Source organism: Ambystoma mexicanum, chromosome 1p (genome assembly GCF_040938575.1).
Source record: "Ambystoma mexicanum isolate Mex_15411 chromosome 1p, UKY_AmexF1_1, whole genome shotgun sequence".
Taxonomy (NCBI): domain Eukaryota; kingdom Metazoa; phylum Chordata; class Amphibia; order Caudata; family Ambystomatidae; genus Ambystoma; species Ambystoma mexicanum.
In genome coordinates, this window is record NC_090921.1 from 139,494,995 (window position 1) to 139,518,888 (window position 23,894).

At 50.4% G+C, this 23,894-nt stretch overlaps 1 protein-coding gene across 3 annotated transcripts in view; it reads right to left on the reverse strand.

Moving 5' to 3' along the window:
• The window catches only part of LRCH4 (leucine rich repeats and calponin homology domain containing 4), a 1,212,507-nt gene that overhangs the window by 595,591 nt on the left and 593,022 nt on the right, over positions 1–23,894 (reverse strand). For all 3 annotated transcript variants that reach the window (XM_069645103.1, XM_069645112.1, XM_069645094.1), the window contains exon 2: positions 13,488–13,632. In XM_069645103.1, coding sequence (XP_069501204.1) covers positions 13,488–13,632 — 145 coding nt within the window. The remainder of the gene's footprint in view (positions 1–13,487; positions 13,633–23,894) is intronic.

Here is a 23,894-nt window from a genome sequence, read left to right on the forward strand (position 1 = left end):
ATCCCTCCACCCGGACCTAACATGGTGGTCCAGGGACTGCAACCTATGGACGGGAAAGCCCTTTCGGCCGCCCACCCCACAGGCCTCCATCACCACAGACTCCTTGCTGGAGGGCTGGGGAGCCACCTGGACGATCTCTCGGCCCACAGCACCTCGAACCGACAGGAGCAGGAATACCACATCAATTGGTTAGAGCTGAACACAGTCTGGCTAGAGCTCAGAGCATTCTTACCACTTCTCAGGGGCAAGGTTGTCCTCATCCAGACAGACAACTCAACCAGCATGTAGTACATCAACAAGCAGGGAGGCACCAGATCCCCTCCTCGATGCAGACTGGCAATCAGCATGTGGGAGTGGGCCTTGGAAAACAACTTCTACTTCACAGCAGTCCACCTCCCGGGGGACTCCAACCTGAAGGCGGACAGGAGCAGCAGGTTGGTAGCAGACAATTACGACTGGCAGCTAAACAACCTCGTTATTCAGGAGCTCTTCAACAGGTGGGGTTAGCACCAGGTGGATCTCTGCCACCTGGCACATCAGTTCACCTCCTGCCAGGGACAGGGCCCAGGCTCCCTGGGCGACGCATTTCGGCTTCAGTGGAACGGCATGAGAGCTTTCGCCTTTCCGCCCACACTGCTAATTCACAGAGTGATTTGCAAGATCAAGGAGTCTCGCCAACTCAACATCATTCTGATAGCTCCATGGTGGCCGGCCAGGCCATGGTTTTCGGAGATGCTCAGCCTCTCGGAGATGCCTCCGACTCACCTACCGACGGGCTGAGCACATCTTGTGCAGCAGGGGGGCAGGGTCATCCACCCGCACCACAGAAACTAGCCCTAACAGCGTGGTAACTGAGCAGAAAACGCTGCGGCACCTCAGCCTCGACAAGGCTAATCTGGAAATCATACAGGGCGCAAGGAGCAAGGCTACCAGGGCCCAGTATAAAAGTAAATGGATCAGAGACCAGATTCTGCCACTGTGCAGACCCCAAGAAAATCAACCTCCTGGCATGTACCTTGGACAACGTGCTCTCCTCAGCTCATCTCGCCCACTCTGGTGTGCAGGTGGACACCTGACGTACATACCTCGCAGCCATCGGAGCTTACAGGAACTCTAAGGAGGGGACATTCTCCTCCTCCTCCAATCCTATCGTCAAGAAACCCGCCCGCCAAGAGGCCGCACCCCGTGTGGGACCTCAACATTGTCTTGGGCGCCCATCAATACGGCCTTACTAGTCTGCCTCACCTCGGCTCGTAGAGTCAGCGAAATCCAGGCGCTGGTCGCCTCGGAACCATATACTACCTTTCACAGGGACAAAGTAGTCTTGCGGACACACCCGGCATTTCTGCCCAAGGTGCCGTCTGCTTTCCACTTGAACGTGGAAAGGGTCCTTCCTACGTTCTTTGCCGATTCGAAGGACAAAGCACTGAGAGTGCTGCACTGCCTGGATGTCAGGCGTGCCCAGATATTCTACTTGGACAGGACCAAGGGCTTCCGCAAATCGGACGCCCTGTTTGTCACTTTCGGCGGCGCAAGACCAGGCTATCCGGCCTCCAAGGCCTCCATATCCTGTTGGATGGTCTCGGTCATCAAGGAAGTATACGAGGGACAGCACAAGCCGCTTCCAGCCAACATGCACGCCCACGCAGCCAGGGCCAAGGCAACGGCCATCGCATTTCAGCGCCATGTCCCTTGGCAAGTCATAAGCAGGGCGGCCACTTGGGCCACTCCCTCAGCGTTCTGCAAGCATTACTGTTTGGATTACTGTTCTAGATCTGATGCAGCTTTCGGACAGGCGGTTCCTCAGGAACCGATTTGCTTATGGAGGATCTGCTCTCCACCTTGGGGCTACATTCAATTGTAATCGCCCATTCAGTATGGAGGAAAGGGGAGGGGACGTAAGAGTAATTATAAGTAAGTAATATAAGTTACAGCGCTGAATGCAAAGGCTGGAATGGCGGACCCATGAGCCTGGTCAGTACCACATTGATATCCCATGCCGGGGCCGGATCCTTCACCGGCGGGAGCTGTTAGGGAGAATTCTCCTTCTATGGCTGATTTCCCTTACCTAGAGAGTCCCTCAACAGCTTTGCTGGATTTCTGGGGTTATTTTTTCCACTTGGTAAGAGTGTGAACCTTTCTCCCTTTTTTAAGACTTGGCTGGTGGCAGTATACCCTTACTTTTCTACCGCGGTTATATTACATAACGTGGTAATGTTTTAGGCTAATATAGTAGCCTCGAACATGAAACCCGCTTGACCACATTTGTTTTAATTTGGCTCTGGTTGGGTTTCATCGCCATTTCTTCTTGTTAAAATCTTTCTAGTGTTTTACTTTGCGCGGCAAACCAGGTTTGCCTCCTTTGTTCACTGTCGTTTGGCGGGCTTCCCTAGAGAAGCTCTCCTTTAGGCGCCTGGGTGTCTAGGCGGGCTGAATGTGAGGGAGGTGTGTAGTCACCCCTGCACAGGTTCTCCATGAAGACCCAAGTCGAACTTTGTGTTGATTGGCTGAGGTGGTTGTCCGGGCTGGACAACCCCCCCTGCTGACTGATTGACAGCCAGGCTGTGTGAATGGGGGATTTTGGCATAAAAGGCAGGACTCTCGGGCTGGAAGTCAGATTCGCCACTGGAACTGCAAAGAACCGAAGAGAAGCGGAGAAGAAGACGGCTGCTGCAGTCCAGAGTCCTGGTGAAGCCCTGCTGCAGTCCTGAGCTATCTACCCTTCAACGACAAGAGAAGATCCAGTCCGGAGTCTCCTTCCCTTGAGCCTGGTGGGATCAACCAGCTCACCTTTCTTCAGCCAGAGAATCCTCTTCTGGGTCGAAATCACTGCACAGTGCTCTAGTGGTCCGGATAGCCATCAGAAGACCCCTTTCCTGATTTAAAGGAGCGCACCTTTTATTCATTGTTGCTTTTGCTGCTGCTGGCCTCATCCCTGGGTAGTGCAGATCGCTTCAGACGTCCTCCTTGTCCCCATGACTGAAGCTTCAGGAACCGAGTATGCAGGAACTACCAGGAACAACTGCCGTGGCACCAGCTTTCTTCAGCGGAATAAGGTACTGTGCACATTTGGTCGTTCTCTTTGTCCGACCTTACGGAATCGGGGTGAACCCTTTTCCTCCACGAAGGCTTGTCCTTTCTTCCTTCCCTCTTATAACTTTTGCCTCCTTTTGACAATATCCAAGTACTCCTGTTATCTTGAATCTCGAACTGTTCTTAACGTGTGAGCCTCGACAACAGAGCATCTGCTCCCGTGACACTGGAGCAGGCCCATTGAATTTATCTGCATCCTAGAGGGAGTCCTCCGATTCTATAGCCTTCACAAAAGTATTGCCTATGATTTTTCCTAACTATTCCCTTGTTTTAATTCTTTGTGCTAAGTGTGTTTGACTTCGGTGTTATTTCTTTCCACGGGTACGTGTTTCTTTAGTAAGACCGAACTGTCATTACTGTCAAAAAGTGATTGCGTATGTACCGCCGGTAACGTCTGTGTTTCACAATACCGGTCGGTGAAATCCTAATGTACTTACCTTGAATTTGCCTGAACAAGAGGAATTGGTTGTGTGTAGTGTATTTACAGTGTGATTTGATTTAATAGAAGTGAAGTGTTTTATGAACAGGTGGTTTAAAAATAAATGTACATATTTTTTACCTGAAACCTTGAGTCAGTGTTTGCTTGAGTAAAAGTAATTGTAGTCCTTTGTGTTTTCTCTACTACTGCTCATTTGCTTTTGAAATAAGTCTTGCTGCTCCGCTACTGCTACCACTCTGTGTAGTACAGGCTTGTACCAAAGGTGAAATTGTACTACCACCTGTATTCTTAATCTTGTGTAGGGTCCCTAAGGGCACTGCCCAGGATTCTGCCTAACAGGAACAAGCAGAACAGTCCTTTCATGAACTCCTTCTCCAGGCGGTGAGACCACAGCGACGACCGCCCAAGAGTTCTGGTGTAGCGGGAGATAGCCGCCAGATGAATTTTGATGGAGGCATGCGCCAGCCCCGCCTTGGCCAGCGACAGCAAGTACGGCAGCACTTGAGGGGCCGTAATCCATAGAGGGTTGATCTTCTGTGCACGGCACCAGAGAACCTCTTCCATTTATGTCCATAGCACTTAAGAATTGAGGAAGCCCTGGCCTTTGCAAGTACATCCTTGCAGTCTGCCGGGATATCGTAGCCTACGAACCCTAGTGCTGCAGGAGCCAGGTCTGCAGGTTCAGCGATCCTGGGTCGTGATGCAGGATCACGCCTCCTTCCCTGGCGAGAAGATCCACGTCCGTCAGCAGCTTGACTGGAGGGGACACTGACCTGTCTAGAAGATCCGGGAACCATATCCGTCTCGGCCACGCCGGTGCCATGAGGATCATCCTGCACCGGGACCGTCTGAGTTGACTGATGAGTCACAGAAGCAAAGGCAACGGTAGGAACGCATAGAACAGGCCGTCCCAGAGGAAGGAGAATGCATCCCCCAAGCTCCCTGGCTGGGGAAACCTGCTGGCGAACCTCCGGCACTTGGTGTTCGTCACCGTCGCGAACAGATCGATCTGGGGATTGCCCAATCGTCTGAATAGGAGATCTAATTGATCTTGCTGAAGCTCCCACTCGTGGCAAGAGCGCAGCTCCCTGCTGAGTGAGTCAGCGACGGTGTTCTTCACTCCTGCCAGGTGAAAGGGTACCAGGAACATCCCTTGGGCGACGGCCCAGTGCCACATATCCTGTGCTTCCTTGGAGAGAGCTGGGGATCTAGTGCTTTCCCCCCCCCCGCTTCCAGATGTAGAACATTGTGGTGGTGTTGTCAGTGAAGACCCGTACCACCTTGCCCTTGAGGGACAGAAGGAAGTACCTGAGGGCGCAGAACACGGCCCAGAGCTCCAGGACGTTGATGTGCAGCGACCTCTCCTCCGGGAGCCAAAGGCCTCTTGCGTGGAGATCTCTGGTGTGTGTGCCCCATCCTTCCAGGGAGGCATCCGTCGTCACCATTTTCCTGATGCACTGGGGTCTGGAATGCCCGCCACGAGAGGCACGCGGGTGCCCCACCACCGGATCGCTTGACGGAAATTTGAGGGCGATCTTGTCCTCGAAGCTTCCCCCCACTTGTATCCAACGGGCGTTGAGGAACTCCTGCAGAGGCCACATCCGCAACCTGCACAGCCACACGAAGTAGTTGCATGACGACATCATGCCGAGCAGGGACTTGATCGACCTCACCCTGGCAACTTCCATGGTCAGCCATTGAACCTTGCCCAGGATGGCTTTTATCCTCTTCTTTTATCCTCTTCTCCGACGGTGAAGCCAGCCGCGCCTCCGTGTTGAGCCTGGCTCCCAGGAACAGAGCATCCTGCGATGGCACCAAGCAGGACTTTGCATAGTTTATCGAGAACCCCAGTTCTGTGAGCAGGCGGATGGCCCTCGCTGTGTGGTCGATGGCGAGTTCCCTTGACTTCGACTTCGCTCAGATGAGCCAATCGTCCAGATAGGGGTAGATGTGGATCCCCTGCAGGCGCAGCCACGCTGCCACCGGTGCCACCGGTGCCAGGCACTTGGTGAAGATCCTTGGTGCTGACTTCAAACCGAAGAGCACTGCCTTGAACTGATAGTGCCGCCCTTGGACCACAAAGCGCAGACATTTTCGATGTCCCTTGTGTATGGGGATGTTGAAGTATGGATCCTCCAGGTCCAGTGATGACAGGAAGTCCCCTTCTTCCAGCTGTCCCAGAAGGTGCTGAAGGGTGACCATCCGGAATTTCTGGGATTTTATGTATTTGTTGAGGCGGTGGAGATCTACGATAGGCCGCGAGCCGCCGGTCTTCTTTCGGGCGAGGAAGTACCGCGAGTATACTCCAGAGCCCCAGAGACTCTTCGGGACGAGCTCTATCGTGCCCTTTTCCAGCATCGCTCGTACCTCCAGAAGTACCTGTGGAATGTGGTTTTCTTTCCTGGCCACCGGTGGAAAGTGGGGACAATTCCTTTGGAACTCCAGAGTGTCCCCGGCCTTGCCGCTGCCTCTGTAGGCTTCCTGTGATGGACAGGCCGCCTGACGGTACAACGAAGAGCTGCCGCAGAATCCTTTGGAGACACCTTGAGACTTGCCTCCGGAGTTCCAAAAGGACGGCCGTCACTGATGGAATGTGCCCAAGGCACGGGTTGTCTCGGTGTCTGCCTGGATGGCCTGCAGTGATTCATCCACTGCCTTGCCAAACAGGTTGTTCCCGTCGAAGGGCATGTCCAGTACCCTGGTCTGTACGTCCTGACGGAAGTCAAGGGCCCTGACCCAACCACACCGGCGAAGGCAAACGCTGTTGCCCATCTGGCAAAAACCGGTGTCAGGGATGTCTGTGGCTACCATGATGGCGTGGTCCGAAGCCACCTGGTCCTCTAGCAGGATTTCAAGGGCCTCCGCTCTCTTGTAGTCTGGAAGGAGGGGGGCGATTTTAAACCACAGCTCCCTATCGTAGCGGCCCACGATAGTGAAAGCGTTGGCCGCCTTAATGGTTGTCGCTGCCGACGAGATGACCAGACGTCCCAAGGCGGCCTGCTTCTTCCCCTCGCCGTCTGGCGGGGAAGTGGAAGTCGGTGCCGTCGCCCCAGCCGATTTCTTCTTGGCCACCACGGAGACTGAGTCCGGGGACGGCTGCGTCCTGAGGCACATAGGAGCGGAGTCTGGTACCCAGTACTTCTTCTCGTACTGGTCTCTCTTCGCAGGGGCCGTGGACGGGTTCTTCAGAAGGGACGGTCCTTTGTCCCAGATGTCGTCCAACAGCGGGACTAAGAGTACGGTCTTCCTCTTGACCTCCTGTTGTTGATAAAAGAATCCCTCCTTCTGCTCTTCGGGGCATAGCTGGAAAAGCTCTGAGGCCCTGGCGATCATGGCGTGAAACGAGCCAATTTCGTCGGGAGGTGAAGCCCAGGGAGGGGGCGATGGGAGCGCCGTTCCGTCGTCGCCGTCGTCTCCATCTCATCCCTCGGCGGAGGGGAAGGAGGTGAAGGATAGAAGGGTGGGGGCGGAAGGACTCGCCTTCGCTTGGCTGGAGATCTCCCTGACTGTCCAGGTGCCGCTGGATCATCAGCCTTGTCCTCATCTCTGTGCACAGGGTGTACAGTGCTAGAACAATGTCTTCCGACCTGTCTGTCGGCGGTGGCATCGGTTGCGACAGGAGCGCCGGCAGCAGCGTGGTGTCCTCCGGTTCCTAGTCAACCTGCCGTTCTTCATCGGCTCCATCTTCAATCTCCATGTCCGCCTCGTCGGGATCCTTCCCGTAGGCCCTGACCTCGACGAACTTCTTGTCAAGGACTGACTTGAGGACCGACAGCTTGTCCTCGGAGGAGATATCCGAGTCCGCTAGGACTAGCGCCCCACCCTCCTTCTTGGCCTGGGGTTTCACTGGGGTCTTTTCGATCGGTTGGAAAGACGATTCCCTCCGGGATGGCAGGGAAACTCTAGGCTTGGAGGTCATCTCAACTGGGGTCGCCTCTGCAGGCTTTGCCAGAGACGCTGCCACTCCCTCAATTGAAGCCTTAGCCAGGTGAATCTGGGCTTTCGCGACCTTCGGCGTGTGAGGCCTTCACCGTGGGGGGAGGGTCACCGCCTCGCTCCCCCTTGGCTCTCTCTGTCGGGGTCAACCAGGGCTTCTCCCGAAGCTTACTCCGGTTATCCGACTTCCTTTTCGTTGAGCCGGAGCGTTGGCTCATGGTTGACAGCGTCTGCGATGCTGCGCCCAGCCTGGCAGCCGAGGAGCCCGTACCAATGGCGCTCTCAGTGCCCGTGGACTCGCAGTTCTTTGCCTTCTGTTGGGCCCCTGTCGCCGGAGCTCTTCAGACTTCTCCTTGGACTCACCTGCCGCCGGGCTCTTCGCCTCCAGCCAGCGAGCCGTTTGCGACGGTCCTTCATGAACGCACAGTCCTCCTCCACATGCGACTTGTCGGAGTGCAGGCAGTAGTGGCACCGGGAATGCTCATACTCCTCGAAGACGTTCTGTAGTCCACATGCTGGCCAGATCCTAAACAGCTTGGATCCAACAGGCGTCAGGTCTCCTTTGTGTTCGGCCATGTCCACGCGGGGTAGGCCTCAAAGATCTTCCGGAATCCTCCAAGAAGTGAAATTCGACAAAATTTCACCCTTGAGGGGCGTAGAGATTTCCGATGAATTGGTGGAGCTTGAGGCTCGATTTGACCGAAAAAATAAGAGTAAACTCTTTGAAAAAACGCAACACGCAGTAAAAGCTCGAGAGCTAAGCACAAGGTCTCCCAACACTAGAACGTGCGGAAAAAATCTGAAGATGGCTGCCAGAGGTGGGGCTTAGGTTGAGGGCAGTCATTGGCTGGGGGCAGTATGACCCAGAGACCAGTGATTGGTTATTAGTAGAAAGACAGTTCCGAAAACAAAACTGAAACAGATTTTTTCTTTACTGAGGATTCCCAGTCTGACGACGGGGAATATTCATGAGCATGTGAATCCATGCCAGACCCCATGCTGGAGATGAGTGAGGTATAGCCGATTGGAAGCTTAATAGCACATTATTTGCTTCAAAGGGATGTGGGGGTGAGGGGTGATTGTAGGAAGGGGCTGTGTGCGTGGAAGAGATGATACAAGAAACAGGACACCAGGGTACCCAAACAAAAGAGGCCAATGATGTGGAGGCCCACAGGGAAATCTCCAGAGTTCCTTGTAGGCCAGTCCATCACTGCTTACTTATAAAGGAAAGCCACAAGGTCATTACAAAAAACAACTTTAGAGCCTCGCGTTCTCACTGCTAATGTTAGTGCAGAATTCAATTGTTGGAGGTACTTCTGGCCCATGGAAAGGACCCCAAAAGTGTCTTTTTCTGCCTCTGGTTTTTAGAATCACTGGCTTATTTTTGTCATTAGGGAGACTTCTATCGAAGTCCCCCTGTCACTGCACTCTTGGCATATTATCCTATGGTACACAATATAGCTCTTAGAACAGCAGGTGCTCTTAGGGCATCTTATTATAGCCGTAGATTGATTCTAATCACCCTAATATTGTTCGAGGAGGCGGCTAGTGGCAGCTGTCATTTAGTTTTGACTTTGCATAGGGTGCAGCCAGCCTTACAGTATTAGCATTCAAATGTACCATTATTGAAGCAACGGGGTAGTAATGTATATTTTTTTAAGCCCCAATCTCAGACCTTTTGTTTTTGGGGCATTCCTTTGCTTTGGGGAAACCATGAAGAGAACCTAAAACGGCCAATGAGCAAACATTAGCTCACATTGAACCCAGCCTTCCACACACTATGGAGGTTTGGACTGGTTTAGACGTGTCCCTTGCACTGGATAGGTCAATACACAATATGTGTGGGTGGACCAGAGTGGCAGTTTTTATGGTCAGCCTGAGTGGCTGGCCGCCAAAACCTGTGTGGCTATACTCGTGCGATTGGTCGGCCGGCTTAGGCTAGCTGATGAGTGAATGGCTTTATCTACGGGAGACAATGACACTTCCTCAACTTCCTCAACTCTCTGGGATTTTGGTAGTAATTTTGCTGGGAAGCCACGCTGCTCCTTTTAATGACCAGGTCGGGCCAGACTAGCTGAGTCCTGTGTCCTTTCCCTTAGCCAAGATTGCGATTTTTGTCTGCTGGATGTAATTCCTGGGTTGACCCTCATTGTCCTCCTAGTCCTTCACACCGGATTGGTTGATGTCCCATGCTAGAACTGCTTTGGAGATGTTTTCCAGCAGGAAGCTGCCTTTGTCCACGAAGATAGTGGTACATCGCTACCCTACATCTGCTCTTCATTTGGGCCATTCCTGGGTCACCTGCCATGTTTCCATCAGAGGATGGTTTTTGGTTGATTGGCTGCACAGTCTTTTATTCTGAGTTGTCCAGATCCACTTAGTCAGGTCTCTCAATCTTTCTAGTGACATCATCGCTGTTTTAATTGCTAGCTGGTGGGTCGCCCTCCCAGGAAGATCGATTATTATTTTTTCTATGCCACTTTTGGTATGTGGGTGTGTGGGTGTGTGGGGATCTGGATCCTGTAACCAAAGTTAACATTATCTTAATTCCACTTTGCTTCTCTTCTTTCTGGAGTTTCTGGATCTTGAACATGGTACTCTATGAGAGTATCATCTCTGGCATCCCCTGGGATGCAAAGCAGGGGTATGTTGTGAACAGAGCAAGAAGGGACCATTAAAGGGGTGCTAACCAACATCAGAAGGTTCTCATGACACCTCTTCCCTAGGTGCAGAGGGTAGCAGAGAAGCATGCAGATGGTAGCAGACACGCGTGAAGTAACGCGATTGAAAGACCAGTTTCCCTTTCCCCACTGGGTATCCCAAAATGGAGGATACTCAGAGCACCTGTCAAATTCAGCATGGAGCTGCCACCAGCCCATACCCTGCTCTGTGGGCCACACACAGGTGCCCAAAAAACATTCACTAGGGGTACAGGATTGTACACCCACCCATGGGTGCCATAAGGGTATCCCCAGGGGGTCTGTTCACCAAAACCAAAAAGAGGTAGAGCTGCCCTGCCAGGAGTCCCAACTGGACTCCTGTGCAGAAAGCAACACAGAACACACATGATAAAAGAGTACAGGACAAGAAGGCCATGTCCCTCCAATGCATTTCCAGCATCGCACTCTTCCCCTTCCCTTCTGGAGGCGGAAAGCAATAACTATGGGCAGAGGACCTGCCCGTATTTGCCCACCTGCTTCCCCTTACAGTGTAAAATCTGCAGCCGGGGTGGCTCCTCCGCCCTATTTCTGGAAACCATTTCCTATGTCTTCCCACCTGTCATGTCTCCACCTCCTTCTTGTACCAAACTGCCCAAAAGGCTCTGTAGGAAGGAGAAACAGTGGTAGGGGTTGGGACCACGGGGGAGGTTGTGCCTGCATGTGTCATCCTACACCCTGTGAATCCTCGCCCTCTTCCTATCACTTGGACCCTGGAAACTATTGTGGCCATCAGGGAGAGGTGGGAGGGGTCAAGCTCTAGAGGGGCAGAGCAACAGCCTTATAAGTGAACAGAGGACTGCTTCGCTCTCTTTTTTGGTTGCATTGCTGTGCTGGATATGTGGGGGGGGCGCAGAGGTGCTACAGAGACCCTTTTCCTTCTTGCTTTCCTCAGCCCCTACCTCTCTTTCTTTCCCCTGCTCTCACTGTATGCCGCCCCTCTTCCTCTCCCCTTCATAACATTCCTATTCTAAACATTACCCATTCCAACTATAGACATCAATATACATTTGACAAACAAAACTTAGAAACCTTTATTATGTCACAATTGGGGTGACCGCTGTAATCAGTCACCCCCTTAACAGTGCCTTAGAGGGATGTCCCTGGTGGATGGATGGATGGATGGAGGGCTGTCCCCTGATGGTATATGGGGGCCCCACTTCTTTCTTCTGGGTGGCCGAATCAACCACGTGTTGCCACCTTAACACACTATATGTGGCCTGTGACTTTTAAATATCCTTGGGTGGCCCCTACCTGAATCAGGCTCACCTCAATCAGGCTCCCTCATCACTGCTGCGCCCACAGCCTTTTGACTCCCCATGGCCACATTATTCTTTACTGAGCAACATATTTACTTTAGGTGGGGTTCTCTTTGAAGTATGGACACTGCTGCTTACACTGTCGCACCTGCAGCGCCATGTTGCAGTCTGGTGTCGCCATTGGTCACCACAGTGCACCTGCGGCCTTCTCATCTTCTTGGCACGCCTCCTCTGCATTGCTTCAGAGACTCTGGGGCAGGCCGCCTGAGCTCCACCCAGACGGCTTAAATGCGGCAGCACAGAGTTTCTCTTCCACCGGGCTACCATGAGGCAGATAGAGGGTTGCAGCATCCCGCTCTTCACCCGTGCTGCCCTGCGAGGCAGCCAGGACTTAAGCTCACTGCACAGCCAGTTCATGCAGCCCCTGGAGTTCTTCGAGAAAGGGCCCGCCTTGCCGGCTATGAAGCAGTTCAACGAGGGCGCATAGCCTGGCTGCCTGGTTTCGGCCCGCTCTCCTCAAGAGGCTCATCTTTGGCCCAAGCAGTCCCACTCATGCTGCCCAGGTCCATTGATATTCCTGAGCCAGTCTGGTCTTGCCCCCGGATAGGCTGACACCTGTGACTGCCTGCCGAGCTGCACCCGCCATGCAGCTCGTCCCTGCAATTCAAGCTCTGCGAGGCTTCCTACAAACGAGACCCAGCAGTATAAAAAAGTAAGCCCTGGTGGGTGCTCGAGGCGGCGACTACCAGGAAGTTTTTCTGGCTCTACCTCTTCCCCGTCTCTTTCTTTTTCCAACTGTCCCCTTCGATTGCCTTTTCTTATGTCTAGATTCCTTTCTCCCCGGCCAACCCATTTCTTGGCAGTTGAGTTCTATTCCTTTGTTCTTCTTTTCCTTTCAAAATTCCATCCAGTCCCATTGAGGGCTGGATGGACTATTCCAAAATAAAACAAACATTAAATAAAGTATTTTCATTAAACCCTGGTATTTGCATCTTTATTTCTAGGGTTTGTCCCCTAGGGGACAAGCGTGTAGCCCTTACTAGCCAGGCCCTTCTCAGGCTACACTGTCACCCACTTCCCCATCAGGAATGACTTCTCCCAACCCATTCGAAAAATTACCGGCACTCCCATCCGACTCCCCCGGCACCGCCATCACCTTTCTAGTTTTCTCTGCCCCCGCTCCTCTTCCCATAATTTAATAAACACCACCAACCCTGCCCCTATACTCCACCCTGAGCACCATGATCCCCCTTCTTGTGCCCCAGCCACACTCCCATAAGCCATCCAAAATACAATGGTGCGGTTCAAAATACCCCGATGCAGCACCGCCATCTCTTTCTGCCCATCTGACCTTCCAGGACGCAGCCATTTTCTTGGCTTGGCTCCAGGTTGGCCCCTACAGTCAGTCCTGGCTCTGCCTTAGCTGCGAGTTCCCTGGCTCTCCCAGATATAAAGACAGCAGAGAAACTTGGAAATCGAGACTTCAAATCATTTGTGAACGCTGCGAGAGGTAGCAAGAAAGGACACCAGTGTTTAGGAGAAATGTCTGGTCTCTTACACTGAGGCACTTCACTTATATGAACACTTCAGCTCATGCCTTTGGCATTACACAGGGGACTGTACTCTTTATATCGAATATCGAAAAAAGCTTGCTTTGTACTAGATCTATGGTCCGAGCCATTGCAGTGCTTACGAAACAGTTTAAGTCTCAGGCTATAGCGCCAGAGATCAGAGTTCTTCTCTGAGCTTCCGCAATTTATCCAACTGTAGGATCATAGGAAACCTAACTTACTTCCCGTGGCCTCCGCAACCCTCACTTGCAAAATAGCACAATTAAGAATGGCCAACTGCCAGCACAAGAGAAAAAATGTATAACGGCTCGGGCAGAATGAAGATGAAAGGTGTGACCGGTGCCTTTGTCAAGAGTCATCCAGGGGGTATGTGCTGTCCATAAATTTTAATGGGAAGTGGAACCATGGGGGATTGGAGTAGTTGACCATATTCCAGGGTTAGTTAATACTAGCTTTCCAAGGGGGGTCTCACCTGATATTGAGATGCGTGAGGGCTTGTAGGTTCACAATGGCCTGAGGGATGCTCCGCAGACAGTTGTGGTAGAGGCTGAGACTCTCCAGTGAAATCAGCTGGCAGGCATCTTCCGGGACCTCAGGGAAGCGGTTCTTGGACAGGTCTGGAAAGGAAGCAGAACGATATTTTAAGACGATATGCATTTTGATTTGGAAACTGCGGCCTACAGAGCACATCCTGAAATATCACTCCCCTAAACCCTCCTGACACCCCAGTCTGGATACAAAAAACGCACAGTCTATTTTAACACATTTTAAACATGCGGACAATTCTACTCCACAAGGGACAGTGGTACCAACTACCTTGCTTAAAAGATCAGTGTACCAAGACGAGTCTCCTACGGAGAACACCGTGGGTATGGTGCACTTGCAGCATAGTAGACGTAGGTCTGTTTTGGCAAAGTCCTGTCTTAAAGATTGAAATGTAGAGTTTATGGTGTACATATATGCTTGCAGTTAAGCAATGCTTCTTTTCCTGCAAAACAAATCTTCCAGCGTGGTTACCTATTGAGCTACCTTTTTAGAAGCTGCCCTGCCACTCTCCAAATCTAAATGACACAACAAGGCCTACTGATCTATCTTACAAAGTAACAGAGCTCAGTATCAAGGTTTTGACATCTTAAAGGTACAAACAAAATGGCTGCACCATAGAATTCCAAAAGAGTACAATTGCAACAAAATGTCAGTGCATCAGAGCATAAGAGAAATTCTAACAAGTGACTGGCTCTTTAGAAAATCCAACGCTGGAGATATTAGGAATTCGAGTGTGTAAACCTTATAGGATCAATGTCTCCAAGAAATATGTTAAGATTCTAGATTTTGGGTAGTTACGGTCCAGTAACACAATGGGGCAAAATTTGAAGTTGCAAGCTAATAGCCAAACAGTCACTCCCCATCTCAATTCTACACAATCACACAGCACATTTCTTACTCGCCAAGAGTCAATTATCACTAGTCAATGGCATGATGGTCGCGCTCTCACTGTGCTTGTTTTATTGATTATGACAACTGAGGGGTTGTGGTAATTCAAGGGGGTCTTTTAAGGTTCTGTCTCAGTGGGCAGGCCATACTGTTATTACAATGGAAGAAGGGGCTTTAGTATCCAATGCTGTGTGTATGGCTGGGACCAAGTAGATTGTGGCCATCTGTGCAATGGTCATCCATGCCCTGTACGGTTTTGCACACAGGGTGGTGTTAGCATCTTGTGTCGGTTATGGAGGACACATGGACGGGACGCACTACTGCGTCCATATTCTCTTGTGCTCTTGTTAGCGGTGATGTGGTTTTTGGATCTGAGTCCACAGTGGAAGTGTGCGATGTACCGACCCAATTGGGTCCAATCTTTGCTGGGTGCATATCCGTTGCTAGGTTGTCTGTGGAACAGCCAGTTTAAGTGATTCCCTGAAGGCCTGGTGGTCCTCCACTGTGTTGAAAAGCCTGTGCATGGTATCCATAGACTGGTTGCCAGGAATAAGAAAAACGATCCGCCTGGGGGATTTTCCCATTGGAGTGCAAGCCTGTTACTAAAGTGTCGTTCCTCGATTTGTGCCCTCTTACAGGCATGAAATGTATGAATGGGTTTGTGGATTCCGGGCCCCTGCATAGAAGGAGCTGATGGTGTTTAATTAGATTAAGTGTTTGATTGGGGCCCAGGGAAGTGTCTGGAGAGCCAGGGCAATGAACTTATATCTATCCAGTCTCTTGCTGCTGCATTTTGCAGATATTCCAATAGATCTTGGTGGAGACTGTTGACCTAATCTAGTCTTGGGAATGCTAAAATAATGCCTGCCATGGTCCTAGAGGAGCATTCGGTATTGCGATATGTAATAAATGAATCTTAGTTGAAAGAAGCAACATGTTACTATGGCTTTAACATGTGGTTTGAGAGCAAGGGCGTACTCCATGAAGAAGCAGAGATTATTTTTTTTTTGTTTTACTCTTGCTAAGGGCAATTTCGAATGGATTGTGTCCTCCCACGTATTCCTCATGTTGTGATAATCGTTGCTTCGGAAAAAAAAATTCTCGGCAGAGGGCGCTGTGCTCGAGGTCATGGCGTCTATTGTCCCTCGACGTACTCCGTACTCTGTCGACGTCACCGATGGTATAAGTAGCTCGAGCCGCGCCCGTTGCTTCAGTTCCGTTTTTCCGATCGCTTCGCTATTGAGAACGGCGCGCTTCTATTTTCTGTGAAGAAAATGTCATCATCTTCGACACCCAGGACTGGGTTCAAGAAGTGTGCAGATTGTGGATCTAAGATGTCAATTACCGATCCCCACCGGATTTGTCTCTGGTGTCTCGGTTCCAGTCACCGAACCGACGACTGCGGCTCCTGCCAATCGATGACCGAAAAAGCTCTTCGTGAGAGGAGAGGTAAACTGTCGGTGGGGAGGGAGGCCTCAAAAAAGGTTTCGTCAAAAAAACATGAGAGCGACCGATTCTAAGGGATCGGATCGCCATAGGCACTCGAAGAGATCTCAATCTAGAAGTAGATCGAGACATTCTTCGTCGTCATCGAAAAAAAATGAAGAGGAGACATAGATCATCTTCATCAGAGTCGACCGAAGAAATTTGTTGTCCGACTAAATCGGATTCTCCCAGTAAGTGAGAAGAATTCCGCAAAAAGATGATTGAGGTTTTCGAGAATGCGGCCTCGACCCCCTCGAAAGAACCTCGAAAAAGCCATACCCCTAAGGTTGCTCCGTTGGACGACAAAGGGAAGTCCAAGGCTACTATGGCTAAGACCAGTAGCGTCGAGGAATACAAAAAACCTCGAGTCGACGTAAAACCGTAGAAAAAACCTCGAGAGTCTAGCACCTCTCTGGTGCCGGCCAAGAAACACAAATCGTCGAAGACTTCAACGACGCCCTCGACGTCGATAATTTCGACACCAAAACCACATGCGCCATCGACGCCATTATCGAAGTCATCTTCGAAAACTTTGAAGACTTCGCAGACACCCTCGAAAACTTTGAGGGATTTGCCATTTCCTTCGAAGCAGATGGAAGAGGAAGAAAGGAGATTCACTCCTTTGCCCAGATCAGACTTTTTCAAGTCTATGTCTGCAATTTATGAAGAGTCTGCTTCAGGAGAAGAAGACGAAGTTACTCCTTTGGGTGTTACTTATGGGACAAGACAAGTTCCTGAAGACCTTATTGACCAGGAATCCAGAATGAGAGACCTGAGTGATACTCTACATTCTACCAGTGGAGTTGACACATCCCCAGAATTAGAGTTCGCCAAACCTGATCCTGCAGAGCATGCAGATGCTGGGTACAGGGGTCTTATGACCAGGGTAGTTGAATACATGGGTTGGGGTAATACTTCACCCATTTTTGAACAAGATGACATGACGGATATTATCGTCAAGGGACCTCAGAAGGATTCTGTTCTCCCTTTTCACAGGGCCCTTCAAAGGACTGGAGAAAAACTGGGAGAAACCAGAAACCATTGCTGCTGCAGACAGCACTTTTCCAAGAAAATACAGACCAGCTGGATCGGATCCAGAATATTTGAATAAACATCCGACTCCAGAGAGTTTAGTCATTCAAGCAGCATCCACTTCGAAACAAACTGCTTATCCAACTATCCCTCCAGATAGAGAGGATAAAAAAAATTGACGCCTGGGCACGTAAAGTTTTCACGTCAGGCAGTATGGCACTTAAGTCGGCAAATGTCAACTGTACCCTAGCCAGGTTTACCCATTCCCTGTGGGACTGTATTTCGGCGGCGGCTGATCATATTCCGGAAGGCGAGGAAAGGGAAGACTTCCTGAATATAGTCAAAGACGGGAAGGAGGCAATGGGGGAATGCCTCCAGTCTGGACTGGATACTGCTGATGGTATCAGCAGATCCATGGCTGCAAGCGTTGTGCTACGCAGATTTGCGTGGGTGAGGAAGTCAGGATTTGCACCGGATGTGCAAGCTAGACTCCTCAACATGCCCTTTGATGGCTCGAGGCTCTTTGGCAGAAAGGCTGATGAAAGCCTTGAAAAACTTCAGACATCGAAAACGGCAGCGAAATCACTTAGCGCCTCTTTACGCCAGCCTCTAAAACCCTATTCCGGCTCATCTTCCTGGAGGGGTCGTTCTTTTAGATACTACTCCTCTTTTGTTAGAGGAAGAGGACAGGCCTCTCAAAGGGGCAAAAGGAACTTCCCTCGTGGAACACAGGGAAGAGGTGCAAAATCAGCCTCAGGAGCGGCATCTGTACCCTCAGCCACTCCTGCAGCCGCCTCCAAATCCCTCTGAGACCTTGTTACACAAAACACCAGTGGGAGGCAGGATCTCTCAACATCTGAAGGAATGGGGGGCATTACCTCAGATGCTTGGGCACTGGAAACAGTAGCCCAAGGTTACTGTCTCCCCTTTCTAAAAAGGCCTCAGAATCATCCACCGGGAGCCAATTCCGTCAAAATTCCGGATCCACTCCTGTTGCTGGAAATTTTAACCCTGCTAGAGAAAGGTGCCATAGAACTGGTACCTGTAGCGGAGAGGAACAGGGGTTGGTACTCCCCATATTTTCTCATCCCAAAAAAGGAAAGAGGACTGAGACCCATCTTGGACTTGAGAAACTTGAACAAGTTCCTCAGGAAGGACAAGTTCAAGATGGTGACTCTTTCTCAGATCCTTCAGGCTCTCCAACTCCAAGATTGGTTGGTATCATTGGACCTTCAGGATGCTTACTTTCATGTGCCAATCCATCCAAAGCACAGAAAGTACCTGAGGTTCGCAATTGGCAATTCTCATTATCAGTTTCGAGTTCTGCCATTCGGGTTGACCTCCGCCCCGAGGGTTTTCTCCAAACAGTTGGCGGTTGTGGCAGCAAGTCTCAGGAAACGAGGTATTCACATATATCCTTACCTGGACGACTGGTTGATCAGAGCAAGTTCTCCAGAACAAGCTCAGGAACATCTTTCGATCACCTGCCACTTCCTCCACAAACTGGGCTTCTCCCTCAATTTCAAGAAGTCCCACATGATAACATCCCAGAAACTCCAGTTTATCGGAGCAGTCTTGGACACTTCATCGGGAAAAGCCTCGCCTCCCGAAGTGAGAGCTCTCCACATCCAGCAGATGGTACCAAAATTCCAGAATGCCCAACGTCTATCGGCCTTCGATTTTCTCAGGTTGCTCGGCCTCATGGCATCCTGCATTTTTCTTGTACCAGAGGCCAGGTTGAGAATGAGATCCCTTCAATGGGCACTCAGAACTCAGTGGTCCCAGTTCTCAGGGAATATGTCGGATCTTCTGCAAGTCCCGAGCGCAGTTGCTCAGGATCTTCTACGATGGGCTTGCAACGACAACATTCTCAAGGGAGAGTCTTTTTGGCAACCATGGCCGGAGATAACGGTAGTGACGCACGCCTCACTCACGGGGTGGGGAGCACACACCAACGATCTGCCAATCAGCGGTCGTTGGTCTCCATCGGAGTCCAAACTACACATCAATCTATTAGAGCTGAGGGCAATCAGACTAGCTCTGAAGGCCTTTCTGCCCTCTGTACAGGGAAAGAATGTTCTGATAATGACGGACAACACAGTGGCCATGTACTATCTCAACAAGAGAGGAGGAGTAGGGTCACTGCCACTGTGCAGAGAAGCAATGCAGCTTTGGTTCTGGGCAATAAGAGAAGTAATCTCTCTGTCGGCAATTCACCTAGCCGGAGAGAAGAACATGGCGGCAGACGCTCTGAGCAGGCAGAGCATGGTCTCTCACGAGTGGGAGCTGGCTCAGGAAGTCCTTCTGGAGATCTTCGCCCTTTGGGGAACCCCTCAAGTGGATCTGTTCGCCACCGCGATCAACCGGAAGTGCGATCAGTACTGCTCAAGGGAATTTCCTCAAAGAGGAGCTCTGGGAGACGCATTCGTAGTGGAGTGGAAGTTTCCACTGCTGTACGCGTTTCCCCCAGTCCCCGTGATTCCTCAAGTAATAAGGAGGTGTAACGCTCACCTGACTCCCACAGAGGCGCTGGCCTGGTTCGCGCTGCTGTGACCTCTTCTAAGGTGATGCGCAGGGTTCAGAAGACGGACTGGACCGGGCCCCCAAATCTGGCTTGTCTGGCTCGCAGAAGTATCCTTCTGTAGGCGAAAATAGGGGATTAACTGTCTGCGGGGTAATGCAATCGGCCTCCCACTTTCCCCTCTCACCCTCCTCGAAACCCTTCTGTGATTCCCCCGTAGCGTCTCACCTTAGGGTCTGGAAGGACGAGCTCTCCATCCGGCTTCTGATGCAGGGGCGCGTTGGTATCCAGTTGCTTCACTGGATTTTCGGATTGGTGAGAACCAAACTTGCTTGGCTTCCAGGTAAGTTTTTTGATAAGAGGTTCCCCTTGTGTCCATGCATTAATGTACTAATTAATGTACTAATGCTAGTGTCTTTTTCCCCATAGGGGCCGGGGTACGGAATGCCGGGGAACAGGCACCGACCCGAGATGAGAGGTGAAATCCTTGTAGGAATCAGGTAAGTCTTTAATGAGCGTTTTTTGGTAATGTCTTTTCATTCGCTCATTAACGCTGATGTCTTTTTTTTCCCCTTAGGGGCCGTGGTCTGGAAATGCCAGGATGAGGCGCGGACCCGAAATGAAGAGGGAATGAATCAACAGGTAAGTCTTAACATGGAGATTTAGCTTTCCTTATTCCCTTCTCTCTCTCACCTTTTGTTCTTGTCTTTTTCTCCCTAGGCGCTGGGGCGTGACTGCGAATCCGGATGATCGCTGCTGAACATGGAGGCGCCCTGTAAAGGTGAGTGGAATGCGGCACTGCAGCGATCGACGCGATGAGCCTTTAAATAAAAGTCTTCCTTTTTAGGATTGTCGGCGAGATGCCTCCGGGATGCGGATTTAGCAGGTAAGGACTTTTCCTTCTTCTGTTCTCTTCTTCTCTTCCTTTGCAGGTGATCCAGGATGCTGGCAGGCGTGGCAGAAGTCAGGATGCAGGAGCAGACACAGTGAGCGTCCAGCTGCTAGATGCAGAACAACGCGAAGCACATGTGGCAGTTTGAGTGGGGTTTAAATAGCCTTGGAAGAAGTTCCAGGTATGTATCCTTCCCCGACCACGCCCGGATGGTAAATTAGTCCCACTGGTAAAGTAGTTCCTTTCAGGCCTCAAGGAGGCCGGGATCCTGCAGCATGGTCTGCATCCGGTAAGTGCACCCAAGCATTCCCATAATGAGCCTGGCACCATAGGCGCCAGGACACTGTCCAAAGGGCCCCTATATGGGGTTGCTGGGTCCTTCCTTTGGGACTGGATGTCCGCTTTCGGGGACGCAGGGCTTGAACCGGCTCCCCGGGAGCGGGCATCATGACAGGAGGTTGATAAAGTTCAGGAAAACCATGATCCTAATTGCCCCGGATTGGGCCAGGAGGACGTGGAACCCGGACCTTCTAGACATGTCCATCTGCCCTCCAATACGTCTTCCGCAAAGAGAGGATCTTCTCTCGCCAGAGGAAGGTCGGGTTCTCCATCCAGAGGTCAAAACACTCAACCTTCACGCATGGTTTCTGAGAGGTTGAGATACAAGGATTGGGATCTTCCGGATGACGTAATGGAAATCTTGCTTTCGGCCAGAAGACCAGCAACAAAGTCTTTGTACCGATGTCGCTGGAATAGGTTTAGTAACTGGTGCAAAGACAAGGATGTGGACCCTTTTCAGTGTGGCACCCCAACGGTGCTTTCCTTTCTGCTACATCTAGGTAATCTGGGGCTCCAGATAGGAACAATAAAAGGATACCTTGCTGCGCTATCCATTTTCAAGCGCTCCTCGGAAGAGGTTTAATATTTCAAAATTCCGTTAATAGTTCAATTCTTAAAGGGGCTCACTAATGTATACCCTCCAGTCCCTTTCCATGTACCAGCCTGGGACTTAAATTTAGTATTAAAATTCTTGACTTGCATACCTTTTGAGCCTCTGCACTCATGTCCATTGAGGCTTTTGACTCTAAAAACTGTCCTACTTGTGGCCCTATCATCAGCCCGTAGTATTAGCGAACTTCAGGCTCTCTCATGCAAACCACCATATACTATGTTTTATAGAGATAAGGTAGTCCGTAAAGTTAAACCTTCATTTTTGCCAAAAGTAGTCTCGGACTTTCATTTGTCACAAAAAATAGTACTTCCTATGTTTTATCCTCCTCATCATCTGGGCAAAGAAGAGGAGAGATTACACAGATTAGATCCCAAGAGGGCTCTTAGTTTTTACATATCTAGGATGGCTAAATTGAGAAAAGATGACCAACTGTTTGTGGGTTACACTGGTCAAAAATTAGGCTTATCTGTAACAAAACAGACCATTTCCCGCTGGATCATATTAGCTATTGTTGAATGCTACAGATTAGCGGGAAAAGAACCACCAGATGAGCTTCGTGCCCATTCTACAAGGGGAATGGCTACTTCTGCGGCTCTAAAGAGGGGAGTCCCGGCAGCAGACATTTGTGCAGCTGCAACCTGGAAAACAATGCATACCTTTGTGAAACATTATTGTTTGGACACTGCCTCCTCTAACAAGGGTTTATTTGCAAGGGCAGTTCTGCATTCTGTCCACGAAAACTGAAATGGTACTCCCACCTCCAAAAATTGATACTGCTATGGGAGCCTATCACAAGATGAGGAATACGTGGGAGGACACAATCCATTCGAAGAACAAGTTACTTACCAACTGTATCGTTCTTTTGACTGGATGTTCCTCCCACGTATTCCTCATCGACCCTCCCATCCAACCCCACAGTACAGTTTACGTTTTCTTACACTTTCCTCTCACGAAGAATGTATCGGTCATGGGACACGCCTGGGTGTTCCTTCTATATATATTTCATCGAAAAAACAGAACTGAAGCAACGGGCGCGGCTCGAGCTACTTATACCATCGGTGACGTCGACAGAGTACGGAGTACGTCGAGGGACAATAGATGCCACAACCTCGAGCACAGCGTCCTCTGCCGAGAATTTTTTTTTCCGAAGAAGCTAAGCTGGAGATAACGATTATCACAAGATGACGAATACGTGGGAGGAACATCCAGTCGAAAGAACGTTACAGTTGGTAAGTAACTTGTTCTTCTCTTGGACAAGGAAAGTGTGCGGAGTGGGATATTTTGGAACACAACAAATCATATGTTCTGTACTAGTTGAGATTATTCCTAATCAATTTGTCATCAACCATGAGCCTATACAGGAAACATTTGCAGAGATCTGCTTGATTTCGGATTGAGGGCTGCAGATAATTTTAATATCATCTGCATGGTTGTAGCAGGAGATGACAGATTTTCTGATATGCCAGTGGAAGGAGCTACAGGTAGATATTGAAAAATAGTGGCAACGGCCTGGACCCTTGGGGCACTCCACAGGTGATACTGCCAGTGTATTTGAATTGGAAACATGTAGGTAGTCTATGTTCTGGTTGAAATGAAGGCCGTCACCCAGCATGGCGTGGTTCCCTCAAATGCAAGCATTTGATGGATAATAGTTTTGAAAACCACCCAGCACGTACTTGGTGTGTCTGCATTGTTTATTTTTAAGCGTGTCCCAAATGGATGTAGTAGATTCTGCCCCTCACCTCCTCAATGGTCAGGCATGTTATTGGTCGCCATATGATCCTGAAGTTGTTGGAATTTGAACTTCAGTATGGCTGTCAGTGGAGTGGTGCAAACGGGTCGTAAATTGCTGAAAATGTAGGGTTTATTTATTTAATTTGTACCGCGCCCATACAACCCGTAAACATTGAGGTGCTGTTACAGTTAGTGTTTGATCAAGCTTTCGTAAAACAATATCAAGGATAACACGTACATATTAACCAATTAACATCATCATAAAGTGAGGTGAAGTAGTGTATCGGGGGGTAGGAGTAGGGGAAAGGGGGGCTGGTGGGGGGGTAGTGGGTTAGGAGAAGAGCTGAGTTTTGGGTACTTTGTTGAAGACCCAGCAGGCTTTTTCTGCTCTCAGGGAAGGTGGTGAAGGGGGGTGCAGTTCCGAAGTTTAGCAGCTAGGTAGGGGAAATGTGAGCCACCTGCTTTGCAGCTCTTCACTTTGGGCGAGATTAGTCAGTCGGTGTAGGGGGTTCTGGTGGGTCTTGGAGTACGTTTTTGTAATTTTTGAGAGGTATGGGGGCTGCATTGGATAGGCACCTATGGGCAATGGATAGAATTTTGAAGGTGATGCGCGCCTGGATGAGGAACCAATGTGCTTCTCTTCTTGCTCTGGAGATATGTTCTCTTTTGGGGATATTAAGGGTTGCTTTGAGGGCGTTTTTTGGATGACCTGGAGTTTGTGGCTGTTACCAGCGGAGGAGCCTAAGAATACAGCATTGCAATAATCAATCCTGGATCCAATGATTGTGCTGGCGATGGTTAGGCAGCTGTTTTTAGAGATGAAGGTTCT